General features: G+C 39.0%; 1 protein-coding gene across 2 annotated transcripts in view; it reads right to left on the reverse strand.

The window, feature by feature from the left end:
• Positions 1-12,960, reverse strand: part of DGKI (diacylglycerol kinase iota) — a 196,126-nt gene that overhangs the window by 91,091 nt on the left and 92,075 nt on the right. For both annotated transcript variants that reach the window (XM_081102141.1, XM_081102140.1), the window contains one exon: positions 11,712-11,812. In XM_081102141.1, coding sequence (XP_080958267.1) covers positions 11,712-11,812 — 101 coding nt within the window. The remainder of the gene's footprint in view (positions 1-11,711; positions 11,813-12,960) is intronic.

Here is a 12,960-nt window from a genome sequence, read left to right on the forward strand (position 1 = left end):
ATGACAGGCATTGGAAAACAATATAATTTTTTTCCAGGTACATTTATTAGGAAGGTGATGTTTGCAAAATCCTAGATCCAGGGCAGAACCACCACTGAAAATATCCTGCAATTGCCCTAGTATGTGGAAGGGAGGTAACAAATACATTTCTGTGACACTGGAATCTTGGCTATTCGGCTTGGCCAGCCAAATAAATGTGAAAGGCAAATGAAACATTATGCATCCAAAAGCAAAGATTTGTAACTGTACCCAAAGCATAGTTAATGCTCAGAAGGATGGTTAGAGGCACTGGTTCAAATCTCTCACACAATTTCAAAACCATACTGTCCATTACATTGTATTATGACGGGCAAGGTCACCAACAGTGAGATGCTGGGCACGCATTAGTCATGCAGCTCTGAATTTCTGAGTTGATTGGATACATGTTGAAAATTAATGACAGAAATATTTCCTAAAATTTGCTGAAGGAGCCTAAGTCTCTTTCTGGAAGCAAAAAGGATAAACAAATTATGCTCTGACAGCTGCGATATAGAGATGTGAAATCGGGCAGTTTTAAGTAAACACACCCCTAGCTCTGAAAACCTAGGGAATGCTCTAATTCTGCTTATCAGTGTCTCCAGGCGAGTGGCATGAATCAGTGGCTCAGGAAACACACTAAGTATTAAGAAAGAGTGCTTTCCACCATCTGAACTATGAAAGGCCTGTAGCTTTTCCCCATGTAACTAGCAAATAAAATTGTGCTTCTGAATCAATCTGCAAAGAGGTTATTTTCGGACCAGCGCATATTTTTGTCCTTGGGGCTATTCAGTTAATATCTTTCCCAATAAATGGAAAGAATGTGTAGAAATGTCCATCTTACTGAAGATCTGGAGTTATTTCTGATGAGAGTGTTAGATTAGAAATATCCTGAAATTTAGATAGCCTTGCATTTATTTATTTTATTGACTTGAGAGGGAAGAGGGGAGAGATGGAGGGAAGAAAGTAGAAAGAAAGAGAGAGAAAAAAACACACATTGATTTGTTGTTTCACTACTTATTTATGCATTCATTGGTTGATTCTTGTATGTGCCCTGACTGGGGATCGAACCCACAACCTTGGCATGTCAGGATGATGCTCTAAGCAACTGAGCTACCCAGCTAGGCTTAGATTGCCTTGCATTTCAGTTTCCAATTTGAGTTAAATTCCAAATGGAGAATATTTGGCTTGACAATAGTTCCTGCCAAAAAGAACTTTTAAGGAAAGGTCAGTGTTCACATGTCCTAGCCGGTTTGGCTCAGTGGATAGATAAAGTGTTGGCCTGCAGACTAAAGAGTCCCAGGTTTGATTCCAGCCTGGGTTGCAGACTCAATCTGCCTCAGTAGGAGGTGTGCAGGAGACAGCCAATCAATGATTCTCATCATTGATGTTTCTATCTCTCTATCCCTCTCCCTTCCTCTCTGAAATCAATAAAAATCTATTTTTTAAAAAGAAAAGGTCAGTGTTCACATTTTAGGCTTTCCTTTCTTAGCTAATTCTGACACATCTAAAGAAAGTAATTAACTTATATTAAAATTTTCTGAATTTGGAATAGTAGGGAGATCAGGTCAAAAGATACAGAGAGGAACTTGGAGGCTAGTGATCATTTGAGTCTAATCCCCAGCACCTAGAACAGTGCTGGCTACAGAGTAGGTCCTCAATAAATAGTTGTTAGTGAAGAAGTGGATGGATGGTCTCAAGGATTTTGGTGTGAGGGTGGTTTCTTCCTGGCCTTAGTTAAAATATCAGGTGCTGAGTTCCATAGACGAGATGGTGCTTTTGGAACTGAAGTGCCCCACCCACATCCATGATGGCACTGAGACACCCATCCCGTCAGCTGCTGGCAGTGCTGGCTCTGCCTATAGCTCACAGCTTCCCTCTCCAGAAACAAGGCTTCCTCACTCAAGATGTGCTCCCTCCCAGGGGACAACCTGACCTGGTTGCCTCACTGGGACAACTCTACATGGCCATCCCAGACCAAATGTCCCTATGGGCATCTGCAGTTACTGCTGATGGTGGTCCCTTCCCCCGTTGTTTGTCCTTTATAGGAATATCGCCAACAGTCTTCCCAATGTAGCTCTTCCAAAAGTTCCAAGTCTGCCTCTTAATCTTCCACAGATTCCTACTTTCCTCCCTCTTCACAGCTGTTGTCTCCTCTTGGAGACTCTCCAATAAATCTGCTACATGTAAAACTCAAAAGTGTCAGGGGAAACCCAACCAATAACAAGAACTATGATCCCAAATTCTTTTTAAAAACACATTTCCATAAATGCAGAGCTATGTCTTTACAGAAACAAGGGGGAATACTAAAAAACACACTGGATTAAGAGAGAGAAGACGTCATAGCTGCATGACTCCATGTGAGGCATCTAAGTGCTCCTGTGATAAAGCATGTGATAGTGTATATGCAAGTCTTCTGGGAACCCTGAAGCACAACGCCAGGTGTTATTATTTATTAACTATGATGCCATGACTGCAGTGGATAAACACAGTGCATAAAAATGTACCACTTTTAAATAAGACTCTTAGAAGAAAGACTTAAAGAGAAAGCTAACTACTATTTGAGTAGACATCCCTAAGCTATCAACCTGGGAAGGAAACAAGATGGAATAGGTTGGTTGTATCATCAGGGAGAATTGGTCATCATTGTGTATGTGCGTGTACATGGAATGAACCAATGAAATGGAAAAATAATCCTTCAGGAAGAGACTTAAGAATATACCTGTAGTTGATTGTTCCCATTGCCAAGGACTAAGTTTTAACAATAGAATGATCGAACATCATTATCAACACTTTAGGCTCATTTCCTTGTCGGAGACCTGACTTTAGCATCTAACACAGCACAGCGCTGAAAGCACTTCTTATCTTCTTATAAACGAAGCATGACTTTAGATCATAAACAGAATTAGACAACAAAGGAATTTATATTAAAAACAAGATCATCTTTCAGCCTACTATTCCCCCGGCATCTGAAGCTTTGAAGTTAGAACACAGAGTGTGCACTCATTTATAAGTCAAGACCCCCAGGCCCTGAGGCGTCGTTCTATGTGCTGATGGAAGCTAATGAATTCGGTGATTCATATCTCAAGCGCTGCTCAGCAATTCTTTAGATATGGCCACTCATTGTCTTGCTCTTTAAATTGACTTTCAAACTCTCTCCCTCTTTCTGAACACTGATACCCACCCCTTCCTGCTGTTAGCTACTAGGCTTCCTTCTTATTTCATTGAGTAAAGTAATCAGAATATAACTTCTGCTTCTCCCTAGTCCCATCTACTGCCTCTGTACCCCTCCCCTGCCTGCCTTCCTTGTACTCTGGAAACCACTGTGCACAATCCCATCTCCACCTACTCAGTGGCACTGCTCCTGCAGTTGGCTGTCTGTCTCCTGAATCATCAGATTAACATCTTAAAGCAGCAATGGAGAGGTGTGAGGGGAGGGAGTTCTTCCTCTGCTTCCATTTGCATATGGACCCACTCTATTCACCTGCACCTTTTTTCACTGTACAACCTTTCATGAGGTTACTAATAACCACCCTCTACCCAAATCCAATGATGCATTCTTAGTGTGCATCTTATGCCACCTCTCCGGAGCATCTGACAGTTGTCACCCCTTTTGTAAAACATTTTTATTCTCTTGGTTTTCAATCAACAAGCTCGCCTGTGTGTTTTTTCCTATCTCGCTGTATGTAGGGTCCTCTACATCTCCCCTAGCTCTGTTTACCACGTTTTTGAGGCCAAAACCTCAGAGGAAGGCATCCTCAAATCACCTTTTCTCTTACAGAGTACAGCTAATCCACCATCTGATCCTACCAACATTATTTCCAAAACAGATCCAGAATCCATCTGTTTCTGCCAACTCCCTCAACTTCTCTCCCTTAGAATATCATGTTAGCTTTGTATCTGGTGTCCCCATTGCCCCCTTTGCAATACAACCATCAATTCTCCTTTCAGAATCTAGAATAATTCATAAGAAATGCAGGCATGTTATTACACATCTTTTAAAATAATTTCAGTACCTTCTCATTATACTCCAAATGAAATCCCAAGCCCTCTCCATGGTCTGTCTACAAACCCCATCTATGTGCTGGTCCTTTCCTTCAACTTCAAAATCAGTTCCACCCCAGCTGCAACCAATCAGGTTCCAGCACATAAACTTCCAAGGATTCTGTCATCCCAGGGCCTTGGCACCTACTGTTCCCTCTCTCTGGGGACACTCTTCCCCCAGAAATCCACATGTGCACTTATTCTTTACTTTTAGGCCTCTACTTATATGTCAACCCTTCAGAAAGTCCCTCCTGATAGCCTTATCAAAGCTGGACTTCCTGGCCGGTTTGCTAAGTGGTTAGAGTATCGGCCCATGGACCAAAGGGTCTTGGGTTCAATTCCTGGTCAAGGGCAGGTACCTGGGTTGCAGGTTCAATCCCTGGTCCCAGTCGTGGCACATGCAGGAGGCAACCAGCTGATGTGCCTCTCTCACACTGATATTTCTCTCTCTTTCTCCCCACCCCCTTTTATTCCCCCTTTCATTCTCTCTAAAAATCAATGAAAAAAATATGTCAAACCTCAGAGGAAGCCAGGGGAGTGGGGAGTGGGGGTGAGAAGAGATCAACCAATGAACTTCTATGCATATATGCATAATACATGGGCAAAGACAATAGAGTGGTGAAGGCCTGGGCAGGGTGGGGGGACAAGGGCAGGCTAGAAGAGGTTGCTGGGGGCCTAAGGGGGGCATATGTAATACTTTCAACAATAAAGATCATATATATATATATATATATATATATATATATATATATCCTCCAGTGAGGATTAAAAAAAAAAGCTAGAATCCTTTGTCACTCTTTTGCTCTATTTCCTTGTTATATTATTATATTATTTCTTTGTCTGCCTCTCCCACTAGAATTAATATAAGCTCTATGAGCGTGGGACACTCCAGGGCCCCCATCACTTGAAACAGTTCCAGAACTATGGTCAATGGTCAGTGAATATTAGTTGAATTTATGAATTTATTATTTATTTCAGGGTAGAGAGAGATCCAAAAACAGAAACCTGTCCAACAAACCAGAGTAAAGTAAATTAAGACAAAGTCAGTTTAAATACAAAAAGGCATTTTAAATGAGATTGTGAAAGATTTAAAAACAAAATTACTATAAAAGTATTTTATATATATAAAAAAATAAGAACTACTATATGGAGGAAATAGAGAACATAGTGATTAAATAAGTGTTCAGAATGTCAGGCCTTTGAATGGTTTCCTTAAGTTTTCTGTGCCTCAGTTGCTTAATATGTAAAGTAGTACCTATAACACAGAGATGTTGGGAGAATAAAATTACATGACATGTGTAGAAAGGTTAAGAATTTCCTAGCTTACAGTGATAGTACAATATGTGTTAACTATTATTATTATTATATTTATTATATTTTTAATAAAAACAAATATAAGATATATATATATATATATATGGTAGAGAAGAACAGTAAAATAAACTAATCACAAAATTCTGGGTAAAGGTTGCCTCTTGAACATAGGAATAAACATAAACACACCAGCAAAAGGATGGCCAGTGCCTTCTGAGGACAGATTGATATCACTTAACTCAGATTTCAAAATGGAACGCTGACCTCTACCAAACAGAGGCCTAATCTCTCCTGCACAGCATGGATGTCAACTTGTTAAATGAGGGGGAAAAATTCAACTGTAGATGAAGCCATTGAAAGAAAAAAAAAAATCAGTGTTTCTTGCAAACTCAGTGTGTTCCAAATGCTTGCACTCATTTATAATGAGTGATGCTCGAGTTTTAAAAACTTTCCTAAGGAAACATGTCAGGAACAAAATTTTAAATCCTATGTAATTCCTATAGGCCTAAGGATTTACTATAATGTAGTATGTCCTTAGGAAAGAACTAACTTAACCACTGCATTAAGCAGATAAGGCAAATGAAGCCTGAAGAGGATAAATGCATTACCAAGGTCATATAACTAATTAGAAGTTAGATTAGCTCTTCTCATTCTTGCATATATATTCCATCCCTTCCTCTAGCTACTTAAATGATATATGCTAGGAAAACAGGTACTTATGTTTCTATAGCTCTATTACAGTCCTTGTCACATGATCAAAATGCTCCAGCAAATCAGGTACTACTTCTGTTTGGGGATTTTTGGGTTTTGTCCACCACTGTTTGCTCAGAGTGAGCACTCAATAAATATGTATTGATTAAATAATATTGAAGTTATCCTTCCATGCCTACCTAGCATCTGGTATGGTATCTAGCATAGAACTGACGTAAATATATAGCCTTCGAAAGCAAGGATGCATCAACGAGTAGATAACTCCACCATTTTGGCATATTTATGGAATTCAATTGAGTTCAAATATGGAAACTGAAAACAATGGAAAATCCAGTGATCCACCTCCCCCAGGGTGAAGATGGGTTTGACTTAGTGACTCACTCACAAAGAACAGCATAGGGAAAAGGAAAAATTGTACTGATATAGAGGAGAAACCTAGCAAATACAACCGTAACCAAGTGAGCAGACTGTCATATTCAGGGATGTCATATGGATATCAGGGAACCCCTGATAAGATGGGACAAGAAGGGAACTTCACCTCTGCAGTATTCTTAGCAGGAACCCATAGCTCCAGTCTAATTAAAAGTAAGACAACAGAGAAAGCCAGATTAGGGGATATTCTACAGGATACCTGGCCAGTATCCCTCAAGACCATCAAGGTCATGAGAAAGAAAAAAGGAAAAGGAAAAACTGAGCAAGTGTCCCAGACCAGAGAACGCTAGGAGACATGCTAGCCCAATGCAATGTGATGTCCTGGACTGGATTCTGGAATACAAAGTCCAGGTTTAGTTAATTGTAATAAAGCAACATCACTTTCATTGGCAAAGGTACCATCATAATGCAAAATGCTGAACAACAGGGAAGCTGGGTGAGGAATATAGTATAACCCCAAGTAGTATCTTTGCAACTCTTTTGTAAACCTGTAAATATTCCAAAACAAAAAGGTTTTCTTTTAAGAAATTGGGTGATGCATACCAGATGATGCAATTATGAGACTGTATTAAAACTTAAGAAAGGGAATTTGCAGATATCTGGCCAAATCACCAAATATGAGCTTTCAGTGTTTACACATTTTATAGGTTTAAACATCTTGCCATCATGGCAGCCTCTTGTACTAGTCAACACAGGAAAAGTAAATTGAACGATTAATTGTGTTTTGTTCCCACATTCTTTCTGTGATATTTTTCAGTGTTTTCAATTCTATTTTGCAATGTGAGAAAGTGATTCGGTGGGTGGTGGTGGGTTCACTTTGAAGTGTAGAAGTGAGCCTGGATTTTTGGACCTGAGATTAAGGAACAGTGTGACAGTAGCAACAGCAGCCACAACAATCCTCGCTACCATTTTTGGAGGGCATGCTAATGTGCCAGATGTTGCACCAGGGGTTTCACATACAAGATTGCATTTAACTCTCAGCACTCTATGAGGTTGCAATTATATTCTCATTTTAGAGATGAGATATTTGGTGATCAGAGAAATCATTTTGTCAAGGTCATGAGATTCAAACACACACATTTCCAACTCTTCTACTAAGTCAGTAAACAAAAGACAGGAAAATTCCATTACAATATCATTAGTCTATACCACAGAATCATACACTGAGATTATATATTATCTATTATACATTATATATTACATATTATAAATATCCAGATAATATCCATTATACTGAGATAATGTATATAAAAGGGTTGTTGTATGTAATATTTGCTATAAAGCAAATGTTAGTCCCCTCCTACTTTTATAGGCTACATCTGCTTTCAATTAGTTCTAAACTGGTTTTTGCTTTTGTGTTTTAAGCCCTAGACTTGTATGAATTATCATAGCAGCTCAAAAGTGCAGAGTAAGCTAATGGCAGAAGTAAAGTTTAGTTTATGTGGAATAGAGTTAAATCTTGGTTAGTATCAAGTTATTCGAGATATAAAAAATAGGTCATATATCAATGAAACTCTTTTCAAGTTAGAAATATAACAGATTTCCTTTAAAATTTTTTTAAAAATTAAATGTAGTGGGGTAACATTAATTAATAGGATCATATAGTTTTCAAGTGTACACTTCTATGATACATGATCTATATATAATTGCTACATCCCACCCTAAGTCAAAAGGGGTGGGGTTGTAAAGAACAAAAGGGGCCAAATAGATGGCGATGGAAGATAACAGATTATCCTTTGTCTAGACTACATCAGGGAAAGGAAAGAATCTCCATACACCCCCTAAACTTTTTTACTTCTTACAACTAGTCTAATAATAAAATAATGAACTTGACACAAGGCTAAATTAACAGGACAAAAACAATTTAATATGTATAAATGAGCAGTTATAATATGATCACAAAATGAAACTCAAAGAAATCACTGAATCAGAAGCCTTTTTATGATTTTTAGAGAAACAATACATTTGTGAAGAATTGACAGGACAAACAAGTTAGTGTCTGTCAGAAAGTTATCTAAGCAAGGGTTGGGTATTGATTAGTGAGGAACCTAAACACTTTGGGCTTGGATAGTAAATTAATAAAGAGGCAACCAGGTTTGTTTATACAGACTCTTTGGCTCTGGGTTCTTTAAATCTAATGATAAGAGAAATCTCTGCCTCCAGGTCCAAAAGAGGGCCTTTAACATGGGAGATTTATGTCCTACTTTTAGGGGCACAGAGAGGTCAGTGTTGTTCTTGCACTGGCTGTTTCTGAAGTAAGCAACATTAATTCAAAATAAACAATATGCTACTGTGGGATACTTCAGGGCCTGCTGGGACTCCAACAATTATATAATGATGTGCTTTATTATGGACTTCTTTATATACGTTATTCAGATTATAAGAGTGAGTCTCTGCTGTCATTATATTATAAATTTACTTTAGGAAAATTTTTTAAATATGGCCACTTTCTCTTTATGTTCTACCTTTTAAGTTGAATAAATTTGCCACCCTTGGACAGTATAACCATTATCTCAGGGTTAATAATTCATAAACCCTGTGAAGAAGGCTCAAATTGCTTTATCTAAGTCTAAAATTTACCAGCAAGAGCTGAGGGAGGGACTGGCAAAGACTAACCTTTTCGTGCTATTATTTTAGGGTGAATGCCCCCAGGTAAGCTGGAGCCAAATGAAAGGAGAATGAAATGTATCGGAAATAGCTCAGTCATCCTTTTATATGCTGAAACAAGCCAGGCTACTACAAGGGCTGCCGTCCTGTAATCACCAAGGAGTCCTGCCTTACAGAGGAAAGCAGGGCTTTGTGAGACAACAAACATTCGATTTGTAATGTAATATAAATAATGATGCAGGCACATGGGCAAGATTCTATTAAACAGTGATGGCAAACAGCCTGTGATGCCTGGATCAATCACTTGCTGTCTCATCAAAAAAGGGAACTAATTTTTAAGCCAAGTAATGCAGTACTGCTCTAGTTCAGACTGTGAATGTGGACAATAAATAAATGATCTAAGAGGATTCATTCCCTTTTTTCTTCTGGGATGCAGGTCAGTGGATTCCTAGACTCCTTTTATCTGGGTGTGTTCTACAAATTTCATTTAATTAATGCCTGTAAAATAAGATATCTACTTTGGCATGTATGTCACCGATGGACTTGAACTGGTGTTTGCCTTTATACTCAACTTGACCTCTGCCAGCCTTCCCATGAACCTGTGGTTAGTTTCAAGTTGAACCCAAGCAAAACAGAGTTAGAAACAAGTAAAAACCCCAAAAGACAAACTTTCCTGTACAACCACAGGTTAGAAGCGTCATCACCATATATTAAAAGCAGAATGCCTGAGTTGGCCATCTTTACTTCTAATTAATATATTATAATCTTTAAACCCAAATCTTTAAAATGAAATAAATCCTTGATTCCCTCTTTGAGTGTTTCTTTGTACTTTGGGTCTCAAAGACACTGCTGAATTTGTTGCATTTATATGTATACCAAGTCACCTCCCACAATTTGATATAGGGTTTCCTCACACAGAAACTGTATCACATTAAGATACGATGAGTAAAGCACCTGCCAAGAAGTATCATCTTGTGAAACTCAGATCACAACTACCTCTGGCAATGACAGACAGATAATGGATAGAATAGACAGAACAGATCATTGAAATGCACAGAGAAGCCAAAATACCCTCCCCACTCCCAAATGACTAGCTTCAGAGTTGATGGTAAGCTGCAAAATAGTAAAAACTTGAGATCCATTCTCTCTTTTTATTTTTCAAGAAATTGTAATCTCTTTGTTTGACTTGAGAACGAATAAAAACACTATTCTTTACAATTAGTTATCTCTGAAAGTCAGTTTCACATACATCGTAACTAAACCTCCCATTTCAAACATATATATCCATCACATTACGGGTTAAATTAGATTTTGTGCTAATCTGTCACTTGCAATCTCATTTACATTAGTAAATGTAATCTCTCATTGACAGAAGGGAGTAATTTGGGGAATTTGCCCTCCTCCACCTCCGACTTTCCTACGGAAGGAAATGCGGGTGAAGGACAGAGTGGGGGAAACTAACCCGGTATTGACACAGAAAAGAGCCAAGAGGACTGAGGAAGCTGAAGCAGCACAGAGAACTGAGAAGGCAGTAATTTCACACAGAATTCCCTAGTAGGTGACTGGGCTGCCATGGAAATGGGTCCTTACTCATCGCCACCTCCAGATGCAAAAGTCCTTGCACCCACTCTTGAGAGTGTCCCTGAATTCCAGGATTTCCATCCACCAAATCCCACTCCAAATCACAGGTTCAGGAACAAGAGCTTGGAAGGCATTCTCTCAGAGATGCAGCCCGACTCCACCCCTGCCAGTTTTAACTATTTGCATCTTCTACAACTCTAGGCAGGTTCACGCTTGGAGCCAGTTTGGAGTTTTAGTTCATAAACCTCTGGTTTTGTACAAAATGCCTTTTTCTCTATTAGCATCCCTGCTGTATTCTTGGACACTGGACCTGATCTTCTCTGACTTTGATTGCAATTGACTACTGACCCCCATAATTATGGGGGGGGGCATAATAGTGACTAGAATATAAAAAAAGTGCCCAATAAGTACTGAGGGACAGATATAGTGAATACAAATTAGTTCTCTATTTCAAGAAATATTTAGAAAATGTGAACATAGAGAAATAATTCATATATTGACTCAATTTAAGATTCTGGAAACAGTGACACATCCTCAAGGAATCACTTTATCATGACACTGAATGTGACTTGGGCCTTGTTTTAATATCATATAATCACGTAACAGCTAGAAATGTTGGACGTGTCCTCACCGATAACTGTCATGAAGAACAAGGACAGTCCTCGATGATGCCAGCTTCCAGGAAGACACCGATGCTAGATGTTACTCTACTATGTGGTGTCACCACCTTTCTGCTTTCTCATTTTAGATAAAACCAAGACTTCAAGTGGTTAATAAACCAACTGGTCCTAACTTGGCATCTTGAGCAGGAATATTTTATTCCATGCTCCTGTTGCATTTTCTTCAGCCCACCTCTCATCACTTGGAGTTCCCGTGTTACTTCCCTTCCCTTCATTTCTCTAACCATGGTTTTCAGATCCGAGATGAATCTATCCATCGAACCAAGGAAGATCAAGAAGATGAAGATGGGCAGATCACAGGAAATAAGTGAAGCACTTCCAACTTACAAGCTTCCCGGAGTTTCTCTTTGTCATAGTGGAACCCTTCATAGTCTTGCAAACTGATTTTGTTCACGCGGATCCTCAGGCGGTCTGGGATAGACTGGGGACTGCAAAACAAGAACCACATAGTCAGACCAAAATGAGAGTGGAACTGGGAGTCGTATGCACCCGGGGGGACTACATGTGATCCTGTCTTCGTGCTTAGAAGAGAAAGTTCACTGTCAAACAGAATTGTGGGCTCTTACAAACTATAGCAATGACCTGGAGAACACATCCCCAGAACCGCAAGTTTCTGAAATTTAGGTTAAAAACATGGAAATAAGCCGGAAAAGCTTCTGGAGACCACTCATATCATATTTGCTATTAACTTGGTAAAAATTCTAAGATCACGTGTTTAGTTCCACAATAAATTACATGCAGTGAATCTGAAACAGTGAATAGTGGGTAGAGTGATAAAGAAATGTTCTAGGCAAATAAGCTGTAACAGCCAAACGTGCCAGCTTGACCCTTATAAGAGACAGGAAAACTATAAAAAGAGAGCTAATGATCCCCAAAAGCACAGGAGCGAGACTGAAACAGCTCTAGACACCGCAATAGTCTCTGAGAGCAATTCTTGGTCAAAACATATCACAGTGAACACTGCCTGTGCGGGAGCCTCTGAGCATCATAAAATAAAACTCAAAATTAAAAATGTGCACCAAGTACCTTCCTTAGGAAGGAAATGAAGTATGCATTTCGTTTTCAAAGAATTCAATCCATTCTAGTTCATTATATTAAACAATAAAGGGGGTAGTACCGAACTCTCCGAAGCAGCCTGTTCATCTTCACAGACTTCACCTGGATTCCTTGAATGTTCTTAAGTAATACTTTCGAAATAGTTTAATTAGGGGTATTAGTTGAGTGAATCAATTTAGTTTTCATCATCACCATTATGAATCGATATATTTCTTTAATATATTAATAAAACACAATCCCCATGTGTCCCTGAATATTATACTTAAATTTCATTGGTTCAGAAAATTTTCTCAAATAAAGGACTACTTCTTTCTTACATTATGGGATAAAAGTCACCATTGACTAAAGTAAAAAGAAGAGCATTACTCCTTCATTCATTTTGACGAAGGAAGGAAGGAAGGAAGGAAAATGGAAGGGAAGGGAAGGGAAGGGAAAGGAAGCGAAAGGAAAGTGAAAGAAAGGGGGAAGGGAGGAAGGAAAGATAAAGGGAAGGAAGGAGAGAAGGAGGTAGGAGAGGAGA

The sequence above is a fragment of the Myotis nattereri genome (assembly GCF_964212035.1).
Source record: "Myotis nattereri genome assembly, chromosome: 11".
Classification (NCBI taxonomy): domain Eukaryota; kingdom Metazoa; phylum Chordata; class Mammalia; order Chiroptera; family Vespertilionidae; genus Myotis; species Myotis nattereri.